Source organism: Prinia subflava, chromosome 8 (genome assembly GCF_021018805.1).
Source record: "Prinia subflava isolate CZ2003 ecotype Zambia chromosome 8, Cam_Psub_1.2, whole genome shotgun sequence".
Taxonomy (NCBI): domain Eukaryota; kingdom Metazoa; phylum Chordata; class Aves; order Passeriformes; family Cisticolidae; genus Prinia; species Prinia subflava.
The window spans coordinates 11,600,652-11,621,230 of NC_086254.1; the positions used below are offsets into that span (position 1 = coordinate 11,600,652).

The following is a 20,579-nucleotide window of genomic DNA, read 5'->3' on the forward strand; positions in this document are numbered from 1 at the left end:
GGAAGGGGATAAGTGGAGGAGGTGTGGATGGGAACAGTTAATTTACTGGTGAGGTGCACAACACGTCTGCTTGGGTAGAACACCACCCTCCCACAAGACTGTTTAACCAGACCTGGTGATGTGAATAAGGTCCTTTCATGGACAGCAGAGGTAACTTCTGTGGCATGGTTAAGGAAAGTCTCCTGTCCTGGTGTTCATGAAGTGTCTGTTCATATCTTTACCAAGCATCACTTTTCCCCAGGTGAAGCCAGGTCTGAAGGTCAGTATTTGTCAGCTGTCATCATTCTGCTTGCTTTAGCAGTCTTCTGCTGGAGCTGCACAGTCCCAGCTCTGAGAGGGGTGAATGTCATGCTGTGGCTTCCTCTGCCTGCTGTCTACCCCACATGTAGGGACAGGACGACAGGGCATCGGTGCAGACTGAAAGGCAATAGGTTTCGATTTGATATTAGGAACAAATTCTTTCCTGTGAGGGTGGTGAAGGCCTGGCATGGGTTGCCCAGAGCAGTTGTGGCTGCCGCATCCCTGGAAGTTTTCAAGGCCATGTTGAACTAGGCTTGAAGCATGGCAGGGGTGAATGAGATGGGCTTTAAGGTCCCTTCTAACCCAAACAATGCTGTGATTCTGTGGTCACTGAAACATTTCCCTTGAGCAAACTTGGCTCTTTCTGGAAAAGATGAGCTCTTGAGAGTTACCTAACTTGGTGTTCCTTGAAGCATTGACACATGTGGCTGGGTGGATTGACTGCTTGTGGGAACTTTTTAAAATCTCAGAGACCCTCAAAAGCAGTTGTACCTTTGTAAAACTTCTGTCACATTTTTGCATGAAGGCAATAAACCAGGCTGACATTGTAAGTGATAATAAAAATTAAAATGGCTTGCAGTGCTGTGAGTGTCCTTGAGGGGGCCGAAGTAACTTATCCCTGTCAAGAATTCTCTATGGTTCTTTGTCAAGCTGTACATCAAACAGTTCTATTCATTCCCATCCCTGGAAGCAGGCACTTGCTGCCTGGCTTCTGCAGATGCAAGGGAGCAGCAGGCTGTGTGAGCACACACTGCTGTTCATGCTCAGAGTGAAGTGACATTTGCCCTTTGGGTCCTGCACAGACCAAAAGGCTCCCAGGTCTGATTGGTTGTGACGCATGCAGAGTGGCTTGTTTTACAGCACATGTGTAACACAGAGCGTGTGACCTTCTGATTACTGCTAAGTAACTGTCTTTTCAGTAGAAGCCTTGTTTTGTCTGTGCCTCCTGCAAGCTGCTGAGTTTGAAGACACTGCACATATGTTGCAGAACAGAATTCATAGTGACAGATTGGACCAATGATAAGAAAAATTGGTTATAGTTAAATGAAAACAAATTTCAAGATCTACACTGTGAAATACAGAGAGAAAACACAAGCTGAATGCATCATAAAGTAAAGATGTCAGCTTAGAAAAAGATGCACATCATCCTGAACCATTTAAAGAAATATATGTAGGGCACACGAATACCCCATTATGGAGGACTTTTGTAGAATAATTCAGGCAAATCAGAAATTCAAGATGACAGTACAAATGATGAGGAGTTTGGGAACCAAGCTTCAGGATCTGGGCTGGGCAGCAAGGTTTGTATAACAGTGGTTTTCAGCTTTTTTTTTTTTTCTCTTTGCAAACATAATTTTTTTTTCCATGTTTGGAGTTGCAGATTGAATACAGAGCTTTTAAAAGCTGTATGTGGCAGGAATTCTCTTCAAAGTTATTTCTGTGGGGCCATAAAAGCAGCTCATGGACCACAGGTACCAACTACAAATCTACAGATTAGAAGTTTGAGGAAAGGAAACAAGAAAAATTGTCTGCGATAACCTAAGAGAAAAAAATGAAACTGTTCCCTGCATCCCATGTGGTGTGAGGATAGAACAGCGAGCTTAAGCAGCAACAAAGGAAGATTACAGCACATAACAGTTTTCAAATAACATAATGATACATGCTGAGAAAAGCTGCAGAAAGTCACTATGTTAGATGAAAAAACTGATAAATTACTTAGTGGGCTGAAGGAAGATTACCTTGATCATATCTGCTCAAATAATGATATTTAAAGCACTCAGACATGTTTTGCCCATAACGAATACTGCTGAAGAATTGCTGATTTGTTCCTGAAAGATGACCATATTTCCATAGTGGATTATTTTATTTTACTGGGAATACATCATGAGGAATAGGCTTGGACACATCAGATATAAAACCCTGAGGATGCTCAGGCATCTTTGGCCATTGCATATACTTTGCTTCATGGGCTGTACTGCAAAATAAAAGATACCAGTGGTGTGGCTGCCAGATGAGGAAGATTTTACACCTTGTGTGTGTTACCATCTCGTGGCTGCCAGAATTGCCTTCTTGTTTTCCCTTGTCTGTCCATTACGTGTTTTTTACTGTGCCATGCATTTACAGAACACGGTATTGGCTGCACATTTTGGGGGTGTTCCAGGTCAATGATCAGCAGCATCTGCAGGTTACTGCAGGAGCCATATAGTGGTGAGCTGGGCTTGATAAAAGGTGTCTGATAACAAAATACCTGTGGCTGTAACCAGGATGTGCTCAGGATGGGTGTGCACCCATTTACAATTATAATGTACTTTTGTTTTTCCAGCTATAAGAAGAAAGATGCAGATTTGTCTGTGGCTCAGGGTCGCATCAAGGATCTGGAAGTTCTCTTCCATAGAAGCGAAGCAGAACTCAATACTGTCCTGAATGAGAAACGCAGTCTGGAGGCAGAGGTGGCTGATCTGCGTGCCCAGCTTGCTAAGGTATGATAGGGAATGCTCTCTTGCTTCAGTACAGGATAGCTTGTTAAGCGTAGATTCCCTTCTTTCTTTGCAGTTATTTTATAGTCTGAACATCGGTGATCCACCTTGCTTACTGCTGAACCTTTGGCTGCCCCTCTTGGATACAAAACTGAATTGTAACAAATCTGTATAAAACAACCAAAGCAAACACAGCATTCTAGACATTTTGTTCATCAGAAGTTTTTATCTGAAAACTTCTGATGTTTCTGTATTCATGGGATGTTGGGTTATTAAATGTTGTCTTTATAAAGTCCTGCATAATTTTACACTTGTGCTGGAATAGCCAGTGGGACCATGCTAGCAAGAAAAAGAAAGCGCAACATATTGAGCTTGAGTAATTAATAATCCTCAACTCCTGTATAAGAATGTATTGAACTAATACTACATTTTAGATAGCTAGTATGCAAACATACAAGCTTGATTTAAATATCAGTTAACACACAGACATGCACACACAATAGGGTTTTTTTTTAGTGGGGCTTTTGTTTATTTATTGTGTTTCTTTCTGGTGGTGGTGTGGATTGGTTTTCTTTAAATGGCTTGACATTAGATTTGTTATTGGGAGTAACTGGTCCAAAGACATCAGATGAAGACTATAAAAGTTTGTGGATGGAAGATAGGAATCCAGACAAAAAATTAAATTTAAAATTCTTTACTAGGCTGAAGATGGTCATGCTGTGGCAAAGAAGCAGTTGGAGAAGGAGACACTCATGCGTGTGGACCTGGAAAACCGGTGCCAGAGTTTGCAAGAGGATCTGGATTTCAGGAAGAATGTATTTGAGGAGGTATTATAAATCTACTAATCTTGCCACTGTCCAAAGCTAATGTAGCTTTTAATCAATTTGACTATGAGTAACTACTAACTAGTCCAGGTAGAGAAAATCTGTATTATCCTGCCTATAAATGGGTTGAATAATAAAATAGGTAAAGATTTTACACCTTTTTACATAGCAAATCATTGGTGGAGTCGGTATGAGGGCCAGGTGGCAAAAGTATTGGTCCATGGGCAGGTGAACTCAAGGAGTCAGCTGACTGCTGTGGGAAAGGGAAAATCTTGTTTCCTCTCTCTGGACCTGGTTGCATGGCTCTACTCTTTACTTATACCAGCTTTGGTTGCTGGACTTGATTATAACCTGTTTTTATTGAGTAGAACAGTATGCAACTGCCTTGCTTGTTGCAGAGGTAGTTTTCTGCCTGTGACTGGTTCTAGTGAAGACCAAAATTTTTGTAATAGTGAGAATTGAGAAAGGGAAGCATGACTTTATCTCCCTACCAGATGCAAAGTGTTATGTCTGTTTATTCCATCTCTGGTGGTTCTGCAAGCTCATTCGATGAGTGATTGCTGAGCACTCACCACATGCTTCCACTGTTCATCTCACCTACTCTAGGCGTGATGCTTGGCTCGCTGTTCACCTAACCATTTCAACCAGATTAACTAGAAAGATACTAATGTTTTTTTGGTTGAGTATAATTTTTGATTGCTTAGTGGCTAAGTTGTTTTACCACAGAATCCAAATGAGTGCTCAGACTGGTTTAAGGGATGGGACAGGGCTCTGTGGCTAATGACAGGGGACAGGGGCTGAAGCAGGGCAAAGAAACCAACCAAGGAGATCACCCTTAGACGTACTGTCTCACTTCCATGCCCTGGAGTGGTTGGATTGGTACACTGACTGCACTGACAGATCCTTGTTTGGTTGTAGGACCTTAAAATAACTTTTCTTCTTGGGCAGAATGTGTTGCTATTGACTGAAGGTGTAGCTAAATGAGACAGCAAAAACTAGTCGTAAAGCTTGCTGTGCTCAAGGGTGTGTTCTTTAGCCATCCCTGAAGCTCTTTAATTTTTGTATGCACCAATTCAACACATGAAGCAATAAAGAAATCAATTTCCTTTACGTTAGTGAATTGATTGGGTTCATTGAAGGGTCTAAAACTGAGACATAGTGACTGGGAGTATGGCAGATGAGGCCTGCTTATTCTAGTGGTGTTGAACTGCTGGATCAGCTCAGCCCTTCACCTGATCCTTCGTAGTGCCCCACGACATTCCTTCAGCTTCTGAGCTGCCATTGCCTACAGTTACTGAGAGACTGCTGCTTGCTAGTTTTTTGGTGTCAAAATTAGCCACTGAAAGAAAAGCTTCTTCCATATCACTTCCGAGCACATAGCTTCTAGTAAAAGGACATGTTTCTGGGGATTTATTTTTAGATGTAGACCATTTCTGCAAAACAACTAGTAAAGGTGCTTTGAGTATGTGTTAGCCTGCTATGGCTCCAGTCTAGCAAAACTGAGCCTTACTTCACTTGCTCTGTTCCTCATGGCACTGCTGCTAACTTCAGGCCTCCTCCCAGTACTCAGAACCACTCCTTGCTTGTTTGTCCTGCCCTGAAGGAAGAAATTGTTTTTCTCATACCACACATTCAGACCTGGCCAGGTCTCTACATGAGTAAGTGCATGAGTAAGCCTTACCTTACTAGTTTGCAACCAGTGTCCTTAAGCAGAAAAAACTTGTACATTTCTAAAAATGAAAATTTCTTAGTACAAACTCTGATCATAAAAAATTATATCTTCAGGGTTGCTTGGGTTGCTGTTTTATTAATACTCTAATCAAAATCTAGTAAGAAGGGATCAACAAGTATGTAGAACATAGATGAGATCTGCATGTGCTTAAGAGTGAAATTTGAAGATGCAGTTTTTCTCTATAACGATTTTTTTAATATATATAATGTTCACAAAAGGTGTTCATTTTCATTTGATTCCTTGTAGAGTGCTATTATAATGTCAGGATGTATATTGAGAAGGACAGGGTTTGTAGTGCAGGATATGGAATCTCTTTGCTATGTAAAAATTGATGTTTTTTTCACCTCCCTTCCCCCATTTTGACTTCTGTAGCATAAAATAGTTCTTTACGTAGATAATATATGGCTATTATTGAAGCTGGTTTTAAGTTGAATCACTTTTAAGAATTACGTCCTGACAAATGAGAACAGTAACTTGAATCTGTTGATGCATGCAGCAGTTCCTAGGCTTAAAGGCCTGTGGTACTGTAGCTCCATTATACTAAATAGCTAGTACTGCAGTAGTTAATTGTGTTGTCTGAATGTAACTGCTTTTACTGTTTACCTTATTGTGGGGATTGTCCCTCTTCTTCTGTGTGTGTGTAGGAAATAAGGGAAACAAGAAAACGACATGAACATCGTTTGATTGAGGTGGACACAAGCCGCCAACAGGAGTATGAATCCAAAATGACTCAGGCTCTGGAGGATCTGCGAAACCAACATGATGAACAAGTCAAACTGTACAAGATGGAGCTGGAGCAGACCTATCAGGCTAAGGTAACAACTGCCGTCCCCAGCACTGTTACACTGGAAGCCCAGTTTGTGAGATAAAAAACATTTCTACCAGCTCTACCGCTTTTAAGGAGATGAGTACATTTGAGGAAGTTTTGTCCCAACATTCAAATGCTTTCCCTGGGACTTGTGTGCAGGTGCATTTCCAGAGAGGTTATAGCCAGAGGTAATAATAAGCAATAGCTTTAGCCAAGAGAGGTCAGTTAGTGAGAAAACACCTGGAGCTGTTTTTGGTCTCTGCAGAAGACACGGTGGGAATAGTGGGTGTCACACAGTAGCTGATTAGACAATGTCTTCTGCTCTAAGGGTTTTTTCTTACATCAGTAGAACCAGTTTTTCTTCACAGATGGAGGGGGTAGGGAAGACTTGCAATACATGTAATACATTGTGCATAAGAAGCTGGAGAGGGGGATTGGAGAGCTGGGAAGTGGGTATGTCTCAGTATGAGCCTTTGCTTGAAGGAGTGAGCTTGCAAACTAATACAGACTCACTGGAAGGGGCTTCTTATCTAAGGGTGCATTGTCACTTTGCTCTTACTGTGGTCTTTGCAGTGTTCTTAATGATGCCAATACACTTAAATATGTCTAAGCTTGGCCACATTTCAATGATCTAAGTTAGTTCTGGACTGGAAAATTACTAGATGCAGCTGTGATTTCTTTGGTGACTGGAAAACTTCAGGCAAGATATCAGACGTTTCTTGATCAGCTTCAGTGATGAAAACCATGGTCTATAATTTGGAAATCATAGAATTGTAGAATGGTTTGGACTGGAAGGGACCTTTAAAAGCTATCTAGCCCAGCCCCCTGCCTTGAACAGGAACATCTTTAAACTAGACCAGGTTGCTCAGAGCCTCATCCTGGCAATTCTGGCTATTGAAAATTCTTGTCAAAATTACAGCCACTTCTTGTTCTCTTGTGCTGGAAGAGTGATGGTACTGATAACATTGTTCTCCCCAACCCTTCACTGAGACTCCCTTTGAATTCTTTGGGTTGATAATTTGATTTGAGAAATACTGATCTACAAATATTAACTTATTACTTTATGGCAGCAACACTACAGATAATAGATATTAAAACCGCAAAATTAAAATTAAAACCCCCAACACAGTTGGCAGTGTTGGAATTATTCACAAAGCTGTGGAACGTGTAGTACTTTATAGAAGGATCTATTTGGATTGACTTGTCACAGTCAGGAGATCCAGAATAGAAGATGCTTAGTAGAAAAAAAAAAAAAAAAAAAAAGAAAGGCTGCAATATACAGACTTAGACAATGAAAAATGACATGCTTTGAACAGGGGAATGAACAAATTAAGCTGCTTTTTCCCTGCATAACAATGGGTGAAGTTGGAATATGGAGGGAAAGGAGTTTAGCTGTGAACTTCATTCTGTGATTTCTGAACAAAATGTGTGCCTGTTAGAGAGCCAAAGCTGGAGAGGAATATGATGTCAAAGCAAATCATTAGCTTTAGCTACTGAGGATCTCCAGGATGAGATGATCTTGGGTAAAAGCTCACTTCTTGCATGGGACAGATGTGGAGCGGCTGGAGAAAGTCCAGAGGAGGCCACAAAAGTAATCCAAGGACTGGAGCACCTCTTACAGAGAGAACTGAGAGAGCTAGGGTGTTCAGCCTGGGCAAGAGAACTCTGCAGGGAGACTTTATTGTGACTTTTGAATACTTAAAAATGGCTTCTAAGAAAGATCATCATGATCTGTAATAATAAGCAATAGAATTTCTGAGTATTTGGCACTATGCCAGCAGGACTGTAAGGTAGTGAATGGCTGTCAGACTTCAAATACTTCTTAATTTTAAACTTTACAAGAAGCAGTGGAGTTGAAGTTCCTTCAAAATCTGTAGCTTAAAGAAGCCTCTGTGTGTGCTGCTCAGAACCTAATGAACAGCAGAGCTAATGAAGATTGATTTTATAAACCTTTGTTTTGTGTGGCTACAGAACATCTTCTGCCTGTAACTGTTCTTAGAATTGGATCAGTTTAGTTTTTGAGTGGATTCCATAGTGTGGCAAAATTGTTGAAGTCCAGCTCTAAGGCGTGCAAAGGATACTTTTTCCAGCTCTCTGCTTTCATGAAACATACCGTGTAAGAGCTCTGGTTTTGCTCTCTCTGTTTTGGATAAAATTAACCACTAGAAATTAAGCTTGTTTGCTAGGTGAATTTAACAAAAAATTAAAAACAAATTGTATATTGGCAACTATTAGGGAAAGAGAATAAAACCAAACCCATTGTTTTGCCTCTGGGACAGGATGGCATCTGGAGTGCTGCGGGTAGTTTTATTACTTCTTGCAAAGGTACTACAGAGCAATACAGAGTAGACTGACAGAAACAGTTTAGAGTGGGAAACAAGTCATGCATGAGAAAATTTTAAATAAAATTTCACCTGGAAAAGAGATGCATTGAGAGAAGTGACAGATACAGTGGATGCCTGTAAAAGGATAAACAGCATGGGGGAAGGTGAATGAGAAGTGATTGTTTATTATTTTTTCAATAGGAGCAGGGACAGTGAATGTCCAGTGAGAATGTCCAGATTGAGAATAAACAAAAAGTATTGTTCTTTAATATAGAGCTGAATTCATTGCCCCAAAAATTCAGAAAGCAAAGACAAATTCCTGCCTGAGAAATCCACTGAGAGATAGTAAGCAGCAAAATATTGTCTCTGAATGAGAAGTCCTTGAGTTGCAAATAGCCAGCAGAGACATAATACCTGTGGAATATTTTACTGAGTTAATCTCTGGGCATCCAAGGAACTGTTGGACCAGAACATGGATTAGGTAAGGCAGGCTTTGCTGCCACCCAGTGTGATTTGCCTTGGGATAAACAAGCAGAGCATGTGGTCAGTTTTTTGGAAATTGAGGTTGCTTGTGTAATGGAAGAGTATTTTTTTTAACAACATAAGTAAATACTATAGGATTAGGTCTGAAATAGATTTTCCTTTGGTCTTCAGGGCATTCCTTAATGTTATGCAATTCTTATCCTAAACTTACCAGACCATTTAAAATTTATTGAAATTAAACAGTTGCTATTTTTTTTACCAAAAGAATATTGGAGGATTTCTAACTCAGTACAAGTGAGCTGTGTAAAACTTTCTTTCCAGCTGGAGAATGCCAAATTGTCCTCTGACCAAAATGACAAAGCTGCTGGTGCAGCTCGAGAGGAGCTGAAGGAGGCTCGCATGAGGATAGAAGCTCTCAGCTACCAGCTTTCTGGTCTTCAGAAACAGGTAAAGGGACTAAATTGGCTTTCATCTCAAACACACAGCTGTTTTGTGTGAATATATTAATATTTGTGACTCTTTATATTTTCAGAATTTTACACAGAGAAATCTTTGTTATGTTAATTTGGGAGGGAGAAGGGTTTTAACTTTTTGAGTGGACCTGCATGAGTACCAGGTGGGCTTTTTCTTGTGCTGTGTGCCTAGGCCAGCGCAGCAGAAGATCGCATTCGGGAACTGGAGGAGATGATGGCTGGTGAGCGGGAGAAGTTTAGGAAGATGCTGGATGCAAAGGAGAGGGAAATGACAGACATGAGGGACCAGATGCAGCTTCAGCTTACAGAGTACCAAGAACTGCTTGATGTTAAATTAGCACTGGACATGGAGATCAGTGCTTACCGAAAACTTCTGGAAGGAGAAGAGGAAAGGTGCGTAAAGATTCCACTTTCTTTTCTAAGGACTCACAAGTGTTATTTTCATTTCTTGCACTAATTTTTTTTTACCACTTGAGCAGGAATGCCCAGGTTTCCTTTCATGAAGTTATATTGGCTTCACACCAGTGTTGGTGCATGGAACACTTGGATGGAACACTTGTTCTCAACTGAACACTGTCCTTATTTTGGGTGTTTGTAATGGTCTTGGAGTACAGTGGAATACACCATTCTGGGCTTGGTCTTCATATCATCTTTTTACTTAAATGCTTGTACTTCTGTGGTTTTAAATCATGGGGCCCAAGAATAGTGCATTTAAGTAGTAGCTGTACTGGAGGGAGGGGTTGAGAGATTTGTGTTGCTCTCAGTAGCACTGCTTTCCATGTCACATGATCATGCTGCCAGAACATTGTCAGGGATGGGTAGCCCCCTCCTCCTTATGTATGCAGTCCTCTTGACATACGGAGTGAGGTTGCTGTCAGCCTCGGAGCACATTACACTCTGGTTACTTGAGGATAGTGTAGCTTTGTCAGTGGTTCTCTGGGTGAGTTAATAAAAATGCTTCCTTGGTTGTGTTAAGGTTGAAGCTCTCTCCAAGTCCCTCCTCCCGTGTCACAGTCTCTCGGGCTACCTCCAGTAGCAGCAGCAGCAGCACTTCACTTGTTCGCTCCTCCCGAGGCAAGAGAAAACGTATTGAAGCAGAGGAGCTTTCTGGCAGTGGAACAAGTGGGATCGGCACTGGAAGTATCAGTGGCAGCAGCAGTAGCAGTAGCTTTCAAATGTGCCAGCAAGCTTCAGCTACAGGAAGTATCAGCATAGAAGAAATAGACCTGGAGGGCAAATACGTTCAGCTTAAGAACAACTCCGAGAAGGTGAGCATCAGCAGAGCTCATAGAAGAACAAGGACAAGCTAAACTGAGATGATACACAGCCCTTTGCAGCATGAGTGCAGCCATGTGGAGAGCAGATGCAGTATCTCATAGTGCAGCATCCTGCAGGAATTAATGGGGGCTTTGAAAAGTTGAACATAATGGTGGGCTAACATGCTGCAGGAAGAGAATACAATTTTGTGTCTCAAATGTGTAAATGTGTGCTGGGACATTGCTCAACAAAACACCCTGCTGTCTAACAGAACTTTATTGTGTGGAATGGGTATATTTTAAAATTTTGCTGAATGACCTTATGGGATTTACACTTTAGACTCTGACTAGATATAGGCAAATATTTTTAAGGTAGAATGCAAATGTCTAACAACCATATAAATAAATTTATATTCCCATTATTTTAATAACAAAGACCTAGACTCTGATGCCTGCATGTTCTATTTTGTTCACTCTGAATAACTTTCTGACTCTCTCCATTAGGATCAGTCTTTGGGTAACTGGAGACTGAAAAGACAAATTGGAGATGGAGATGAAATTGCTTACAAATTTACTCCTAAGTATGTCCTCAGAGCTGGGCAGACTGTTACAGTAAGTTGTATTTACAGTATGTCAGCAACATACGCTTCTGTTGATGCCATGGCAGTTGGAAATCTTGAAGTCTGGTGCAGCCTGATTTGGTGTATAACTTTTGGGTTCATGGATCTCACTCTAGAGGAGCAGGATTTCAGTTATTAAAATGCAAAACAAAAAAATGGATTTCTGTATTAGTGCTCCAGTATTTAAGACCATTATTTTGGGCACAGAGAAAGTTGAAGAGAAAGGTATTTTTAGGGATTAGTCAAGGACTATGTGATTCCAAACACCTTTGCCCAGGTTTAGAACCCTAATCCTGCTCAATCTCTTAAAGAATTTGGAACAGTTCAGAGCATTCATCCAGACTAGTAGACTGTAGTTAAGACTGGACATTCTCAATATTAACGGTAGTAGAACAGCTGCTTGTCAATAATTATGCATTTTATTTTCAGTCTGCAACAGATGTTCTTTTAGGAAGAAATAAATGTATCTTGATCACTTGCAGCTATTTCTACTTAAGTATCAATTGTTCAGATACAAATAAAAGATTGATGCTGCTTTTTGCCTAGGCTCAATAAAGTATAGTTATTGAGACAGTGTAGGAGAAATTTGTTCAGAAAAGAATTAATGACTGCAATATTACATTTTTTTAATACCTTACTACAAGTAATAGTGTGGTTAAAAGTAGCGTAAAACTGCCATTGGAATTTAGAAAAGAAACCTAATGTGTAGAGAGAAGTAGGAGAATTAGGGGGATATTTAAAAGAGAAAATTGGATAAACAGCTAATTACAGATTGTCATTCTCTCTAGATCTGGGGTGCAGATGCAGGGGTATCTCATAGCCCCCCTTCTGTTCTCGTGTGGAAGAATCAAGGCAGCTGGGGCACTGGTGGAAATATCCGCACTTACCTCGTAAACTCTGAAGGAGAGGTAGGCTGTGTCCATGGGCTGGGTAATCTCCCAAAATCTTAATCTGAGGGTGGGGTGACATGACACAATGACAAAATCCTTTTGTAAGGATTGTAAGATCTCCACTGGTGTCTTCTAATATGACAGTTTATAACACTGAAATAATTAGGTGTCTGTACATATCTCTTACATTTTTGGGATTCTTTTGAAAACTCTGATCATCATGATTATGCCTATAGACACTTTTTTCCTATTTTAGAAGAATACCCTGCTAGTAGCGAATTTGTTTGGAAATTGAGTATGTACTTTTAGAAGAGACAAAAAAAAAGAATCATTTCTGGCAATTCACAGTTCCATTATTTAGTTCCTATGATGTTCAGAGGTGCAATGTAAATATTAATGTAGGAAGATAGTTGTCCTTTCCATTTTAGAAGCATATCATATGTTCTCTTTTGTTAGAAGTTCCTGAGCATTTTGCATTGCCCTACATCTGTCCACAGTTAATTTTTTTAAAACCATCCCTGCAGATGACTTTTGCAACAAAGAATTATGCCTTGGCTGTTACTCATAAGCATGCCATTATCCCAGCAATCTGATAGCAGTAGGAAAAGGAAACAGACCACAGTTGTATCAGTTTTTGTGTTGCCTTTCTTGCTGGCAGTTTTCTGGAAGACCTGTGGGCAGGATGATGTAGGAGGGGAATAATTTGTACAAATAGAAAGCTAACACTCTCGGTATTCCAACTGTGTGGTCAAACTAGTATCTGAAAAAATTTCAAATCTATGTCTTTTTTCACTGTGGTTACGTTTAGTATCCCTGCTTAGGGGTGTATGTTAAGGGCAACTTTTTCTGCAACTAGAGGCTTTCACCTGTGATTTCCATGGTGCAAGTAGGGAGAAGAATTTCTTACTATTTAGAAGCGTTTAGAATAATTTAGTAATAAAGGAACCTTCCTGGCGTTTTAGAATTCTCTTTAATGCCTGGTTTGTAAGACCATGCTGATAACCAACATATGCAATTGACACTATATATTTATTAATAATTGGGAATATTCTTTATGTTGTGTAATCATACTGAGAAAGTTTAGTTTCTCACGTTACACTGTATCTCAGACAGCTCCTTCCTGTGTCTGCTGTGACCTTGTGTAAAATTGACTACTGATCACCTGAAACATGTCTGCTTCCTCTTAAATCCCAGGGTAATGAAAGAAAGTTCAAGTAGCTGAATTACATTATCTTTTAGTTCACAATTACAATGCCTTTTAGTTCACAGAAGTAGGAACGATGTTGTGATTTGCAGGATATTGCCAGTATTTGCTTGCATAGCTAGTGTTAAATCTAGGCCAAGTTGCTTTAAACTCTCCAGAATTTAATAACAATATTGTATTGATCATATAGCAAAAACTTAACAGATAGATAAAGACTCCTGGCCATCTCCTTATCTGTTATTTTGTGTAGGAAGTTGCAGTGAGAAGTGTTACTAAATCAGTAGTCATGCAAGAAAATGAAGAGGAAGAAGATGAAGCAGAATACGGAGAGGAAGACCTTTTCAACCAACAGGTAATCAGATGCAGACCAGATGTTTAACTTGTGCCTCATTAGTTGGATCAGTCAGGCATAAGATTTGGGGGGGGGAATCCCCCTTCAACTTTTGTCAGCTCTGAGCTTCCTGGTCCTTTCTTCCTTTCTTCCAATGTTTTCTTGCAACATTGCAGTGTACTTAGAGAGGACAATATGATCAATGCTGCCAGGAATTACTGCTGGGATCCATCCTGGTACAGCTCAGACAGTGGCTGATGCCTGCTCGGGGTATCTGTGCTTCAGATCACACATTTGCAGCATTAGCAGGCAGTGTTCCTCCCAGGATCTGATGCTCTGTGCAACAGAGCAGGGGCATTCTTGCTGGAAGCAGAATATTACCAGATAACCACTGAAAACTAGGAATGAGGGTGCTTCTCTTGCTGCCAGCTTCAGCTTACTGGTTTATTTTCTGATACAATATACCTTCTATGCCTGAAATAAACTTGTTTTTTCTTAATAATACCACCGGTATGTTTTGATAACCTTTAGCTTAGTAATGTAAAATAAGCAAGCAGCAGCTGACAGAGAAAAAAAAAGGAGAAAGATATATAGGTGATACTAGAAAATATTTTAAATTTGAAACTCAGGGGATTGGTTCTTCTGATGAATGGCCGTTAGTAGCTCTTTTCACAAATAACCCATTCTGTGCAGGTTTCCAGGTGAGTTTTCAAAGTTTTTTTGGGCCCAAAGATTGAGCAGTGTATTTGTTGTATAAAACAGCTGATCTTTCTTACCCAAAAAAGCAGCTGTATCACAGAGAGAGCTCTCATATGGAATCAACATTTGAAATAAAGGAACTTGCACTGTCTCGTGCTAATGACATCACAGTTTTCATTTGTCATCTCTATCACTGTTGGAAATGTGGAGACTAACCAGTCAACCCGTCGCAGGAAACCAGAACGAGAGGAGCAGTGTGTCAGTCCTGGCAGCTCTACTTCCTCTTATGTAGTGATGTTCCCTTAATGTAACTAAACTACTAAAAAGGTGCTTTTGGCAACTGGGATGAGAACCAGAGTCTAGGCTTGCAATCTGAATAGCTGGTAAGAACTGAATTCAACTCTGTCTGTCTTATTTTAGGGGGATCCCAGAACAACCTCTAGAGGATGCTCAGTGATGTGAAAAAAGAAGAAAGAAACTATTATTTGCGCTTTTCCCTCTTCATTTATTTTCTTTTATTGTTGCTATTTTTTCCTTCCAGAGCCACTGAAAACTATTTTTATATGCATCACCTGATTTCTTTGAAGTTTACTCCTTGGTACATTTTTATAAAAAAAAATTCAAAAAAAAAAAAACTTTACTGAACAAAACTGACAGGATTTTTAGAAGATTTCTTTATTTTTCCCTCTTTGTTGAAACATTATATTGGAATACAATGTTTTTCCCCATACAGAATTTAAAGTCTTACATAGAAACCTAAAGCAGAAAAGAGATTTTTAGCTAAAATGAGATGAGACTCCTTGAGTGTATGGTAAATCTATAATTACATATATAACCAGTATAATACCCCCAGACAAAAAGTTTAACAAAGTATGTACATCTACAGGGCCCTGGGAGAAATTCATAGAGTGTTTCCTCCACAGGTGTAGAAATGCTAGTATTTTGCCTGGTATCCTCCGCAGTTCCCAGCTTAGGAAAATTAGACCACAGATTCATTCAAAGTGCTGCTCCACAATTGCAATAACACAGGGAAGCTTCATTTTAGGCATTTTTTACTCAGGACCTTGCCATTGTGTCTTTCTCCAAGGTTTGACAGCCTGATGGTAAAACATCTGTGTCTGTCTCACCTGAACTCCATGTCATCATTTCAGAAGATGGAGAATGGTGGGTTCTGTTTCCTGAATATATACACCATCGTAAGTGCAAGTGTCAAACACAGAATTTGAACTGTTGGATTTTTAGGGGATTTTGCCATTGTCACAAGTTAAATCATGGACACAAATTGTGGTATTCAGTATTTATGATTTAATCCTTTTGACATATTCAACTTTAAAAATATTTGATTAAGATTTTAGAAGTAAAACATATTTGTACTTTTGGCAGTGAAAAATATTGGGAATTTTAAAGGTTATCCTATGTAAATGTTGACCTTTTTAGTCAGAGCTAGATATAGCTTGTTCATACTTCTCTTAGGTTCAAAGGGGCATTGTCAGGTATCCAAAGGAGCAGTATTTGCAAAATAGAGCCGAAATAGTTTAATGACTTTTAAACAGTTCAAAGGAACTGCCTCTGTTGAGGATGTAAGTGATGCATCATTCAAGTGCTTAAGGCAAAGTCTAACAAGGAGTGAAGAGAGAATAATGTTTTTTGTAAAAAATGCTTTGTATGGGTAGCAGGTGATTTTTATTTTAATAGGATGCATTTTTTATCTGACAATGTCAGATTGCTTAGGGTTTCTGCTGCTGCATTTCTTTGGAGATAACTCTTGAGTCCCATAAGGATTAGTGTTCATCTTTAAGCATGAGGAAAAATACTTGACTGCTCCAAAGAATGTGAATGTTTTTGCAACTACTTGTTGAAAAACAAACTTAGTAACTTTGGATACAAAATTTGGATATCATTTGATTCCAGCATAGAATCCTGTTTTTACCTGCACTCTTGAACTCTGATCTTGTCATTCAAATAGTTAAGACTCATAAGACAAGTGACAAGGTTTGGATGTTTTCGGTGGCTTTTGGACATTATGTTCTCTGAACAGTATCATGACTGACTGATATAACCTAGAAAGTTGGTTTAGTGGCTCTGACTGATGGCTTTGTTATGCAAGCAGGGTGGGAACAAAAGGGGCTTTAAGCTTCAGGATTTATTTTGCCATTTAAAAATAAAGATGCTACTTTTCTCTTTTTGAGTGGGATGACTGAGTTGCTGACGTTCAGATAATAGACATTTAGAATTATGTTTTAATCCATTATCAGAAGACCATTACAGATAAACAGGATGAAGATTTGGCTGTCTGGGCTGATGGGATAACTGCATTGATGTACTTGGCCATCTTTCTAATGTAATTTTCCCACTCTGCTTGAGTAGAAGGTTAAATATGTAGTAAATCATGTCTCTCTCTCTGTAAGATGTATCTAGTGAAATTATGTTTCTCAGACATACTGTTACAATTACCTTTTCTAAATTTGTTGTTATGCAAATGAATGCAATCAATGTAAAGTTATTTTTGCAAACCCACCTTCCAACCACTGGTCACCATTTCCCTTTCTGACACACAGCTTCTATAATATACTGACATAATGTTTAAAGGCTTTTTGCTTTTTTCCCTAGAGATCTATATGTATTTTTTTACATGGGCTAGTTTTCAGACTGCTTATTCCTTTAAGATTGTCCTGTAAATTTAAGATTATTTTGTGATCTTAAATACTAAAGCAATGAATGTGTAGTTAATTTACATTTTCTCTGTGGTTTTTGGTTTGTTTATTTCCTGTAAAGAATGGCCTCAAAAAGGCAGCTCAAATGAAGAAAAACCTCTTGCTACCTGAGCCATAGTTTTCTTAGCAGCTACTGTATGGGGAATGTGTCTTCTTGTAGCCTTAAGAACTGGTGCTTGCAGATCTCTTGTGGTGAGCACTGTGCCGTTGAGTAACAGTCTGCAGAATTTGTCCTTAGAATTGGAACTGTGTCCTTTAACTTTGGAAACAGTTTATTTGATTCTTCAGGACCATGTTCAGGTATATCCAGGTCAAATAAACTTGTGATTGACACTGTGGGAAAAGCCAAGTCTGAAAGTGGATGATTCTGTTACCACAGTGCTTTTTAACAGGCTACTACAAATATGATAAATAACTCCTAGCTGTAAATTACAAGACACAGAAGAACTACTGTATTCCATGTACTTTCTTTTTTGTGTTGCCTTTTCCAGCCACCATCCTGGCCTCTTGCTTTTGATGCTGAGCTTCAATCTAATAGCGCTGTTCCAGCCAGACTGGGAGGCAGTTTTGTGGATTTACCAGCCAAAAAAGCATTGTTTCCTTTTTTTTCCATCTTTCCAAGATTTCTTTCCATTTTCAGGATATTTAAAGCTTTTTATTCAACTAAAATCCATTGTCTCCTTGCCTGCTTTTTCTCTTTGATCCTGTATGTTAACATCTTGATGAAATTAGAGCATGGACAGCAGTTCTACTCCAGTGCTGGTACCCAGCATAAAGCTTGCAGGAGAAATACATTGGACTTGTCTGGGGAAAAATGATTTTAAGGTGTCTCTGATGAGGGAAATGAAGCTTTCATCAGAGCAGCTACTGGAGCATAACTATCTATATGTATGTTCTTATTCCAGAAATACGTTATTCTGGATGAAATAGTAAATAGTTTTTTCCTGTGTGTATCTCATAACAGAGCATTATGTAAAATACGATTAACACATCCTGCTCTTTCCTAAGTTCATGTCATGTGACAGTGCTTGTCTCAGAACAAATCCATCCATCTGCAAGACCTGTCAGGAATGTGGTGCCTTCTGAGGTGTGGTCTCAGAGTCCCTGGTATTTTATGCCACTTCTTTCTCCCTTGTTTCTGCAGTTGTTCCTTTAACTGTTGCATTACAGTGACACACTCTAAGGAATGGAGTGGCTGGGATTCCCTTGTTCCTGCACATCCATATTTCCTGTGTATTTCCTGTTCCCCTTGGTGCTTCACAGCTCTATTTTCCAGCAGGTCTCCTTATGCCTACACCGAGTTCTAGCTTGACTCTGACAGAACCCATCATTTGCACTGACATATTGCTCACTTGTCTTCAGCTCTGTGTTGCCATTAGATGGGCAGTTGGCTCCATAGTCTGTATTTGTAGCAGGAACCAAAAGTCTCGGAAAGAATATAAATACCTGCTTCCTGTGATATAAAAGCCAGCTGAGCATGTGTGCAAGCTAGCAGTAGTGTGGGAGTTGTACTGCAGTGTGAAGCAGACTGCAGTGTGAAAGATCACTAATGTGTGGTGTCTGTCCTTGAGCAATGGGACACTTGGTGTTCAGGGATCTTACTGGGTTTTATACACTTTTTTTTTCTTTTTTTTTAAATGCTCATCCTATATAAATGCCCTTTAACTACAACCTAAACAGATGTTGCAGGTTAGAAGAGACCTGTAAAAATACTGGCTACACCCCACAGCCTTGGAGAATCTGTTACTTTTATGCACATCAGTTTTAATACTTCAGGAAAACATGCATGTTGTGTGTTCTAGATCTCTTGTAGCCACTTCACTCATGTCTTCACTGTTAAGCCATTCTATCTCTTCTCTATCTTCTTTTGAAAGTCTTATCTCTAAACAAAGGCATATTCATATTTGATCCTGCATTTTATTGACACTGTTGGGTCCAAACTGTGTGAGCAAAGCCTTGTGAACCAGTGAGCGGAAGGTGAGATAGTGATTGCATTTTTCAAAGCACTGTTTTAGCTGAATGTCAGGACAAATTATATTGGAGAGATTGTTTACTCGTTTAAAATGGCCTGGGAAACAGAATTTTTATTTGCCCTTCAATATGCTTAGCTTTAAACCAGTTTAAAATTATTTAAAGGTGTTTGTTGTCTTTTTTATACAAGACCATATTTACATGCAATTATTATTTGTAAAAATTATGCCTTTCTTGAAATGGTAAGGTCTAGAGTGAAAAAGATGCGAAAGCCTCCAGAATAGCACAAGAAGTGAATTGACTTGGAGTTCCAGAAAATAAGACATTGTTTATTGAACTTCCAGATTTTCTAGTTAGCTCTTACTGAAGTGACAAGTCCATCTTGGTAAGGCAGATGTTACTGTATATTCATTACACTAAAATTACAAGCAGTCGTCTATTTTGAGCAAGTTTAAGCCAAAATGCTTTCCATTTGGGGACAAAACACAGTTGATTTCTTATTTTCATAGCAGCGATGCCTTGTGACTTGAATTGTGGTTTTTATTTTTTAAGTTTTTTAAACAAAATTCTGATTTACATAGGTCTGGCTTGAGGGCACTGCAGTAACCACCTCCAGTCAGCTGCTGCAGATGAGTTTTTGGAAGGTTCAAGTTTTTTAAATAGGGAATTATGAAAAAGGTTGTTAGCAGAAACACAAAGACAAAACAGTTTAAGTGTTCACTTGAAACTTAGAAAATCTACATCATGACCTAGACTTTATCATTTCAAAGTGGGTTTGTTGTGGTTTTTTGGTTTTTTTTTTCTATTAGAATATGCATGCCAAATGTCTTGTCTTTTTCAATGATTTGTAATATACATTTTATGACTGGAAACTTTTTGTACAACACACTCAAATAAATGTTTTGCATTTTATTGGTTTCCTTCTGTCCATTACCCAACACACAGGCAATGTGGGCTGTTCGAGATGATTCATCCAAAGAGGCCTTTAACTATAGAGAGAGGACACAAAGAGGTGCTGTCTGTGCTCCTAGCACTGATCAACTGAATCAGAGTGTGTTCCAGCAGGGATCGCAGGATGTGCTCTAGAGAACGCTTTCCTTAAACGTGACAGAGTGCTGATGGAACGTGCTGTCCTCTCTGATCAGTACCAAAAAAAGCAGGGGGAAGAGTATCAGGAGCTGGAGCAGATAAACCTTCCCTTGCTTTCTCATCACTGCTGCACTGAAGACGTTTTTTGCTTTAACCTACTTGATGCTAAATGAGAGCAGATACATATCACTGGCAGGGATGGATTCCTGGGGATGGACAGAAGCATTGCCACGAGCTGACACATTTGCCAGCCTGGCTCAGCTTGCAGCCCACTTTCAAGTCCGTACTAATTTTAAAATTGTCCCTGAGGTGGCTGCCCCATCGTTAGCAATAGCTGATGATGCTTCTGCAGGGTGGTAGGAATGACTTCTTTTTGAAGTGGGC

General features: G+C 39.5%; 1 protein-coding gene across 1 annotated transcript in view; it reads left to right on the plus strand.

Annotated features, from left to right (window-relative positions):
* The window catches only part of LMNB2 (lamin B2), a 34,520-nt gene extending 14,502 nt beyond the window's left edge, over positions 1-20,018 (plus strand). The window contains exons 3-12 of the mRNA XM_063403030.1: positions 2,624-2,780; positions 3,479-3,604; positions 5,978-6,148; positions 9,270-9,395; positions 9,594-9,814; positions 10,398-10,689; positions 11,182-11,289; positions 12,086-12,205; positions 13,642-13,743; positions 14,842-20,018. Of these exons, the coding sequence (XP_063259100.1) occupies positions 2,624-2,780; positions 3,479-3,604; positions 5,978-6,148; positions 9,270-9,395; positions 9,594-9,814; positions 10,398-10,689; positions 11,182-11,289; positions 12,086-12,205; positions 13,642-13,743; positions 14,842-14,883 (1,465 nt within the window). The 3' untranslated portion in view covers positions 14,884-20,018. The remainder of the gene's footprint in view (positions 1-2,623; positions 2,781-3,478; positions 3,605-5,977; positions 6,149-9,269; positions 9,396-9,593; positions 9,815-10,397; positions 10,690-11,181; positions 11,290-12,085; positions 12,206-13,641; positions 13,744-14,841) is intronic.
* Positions 20,019-20,579: the final 561 nt, after the last annotated feature.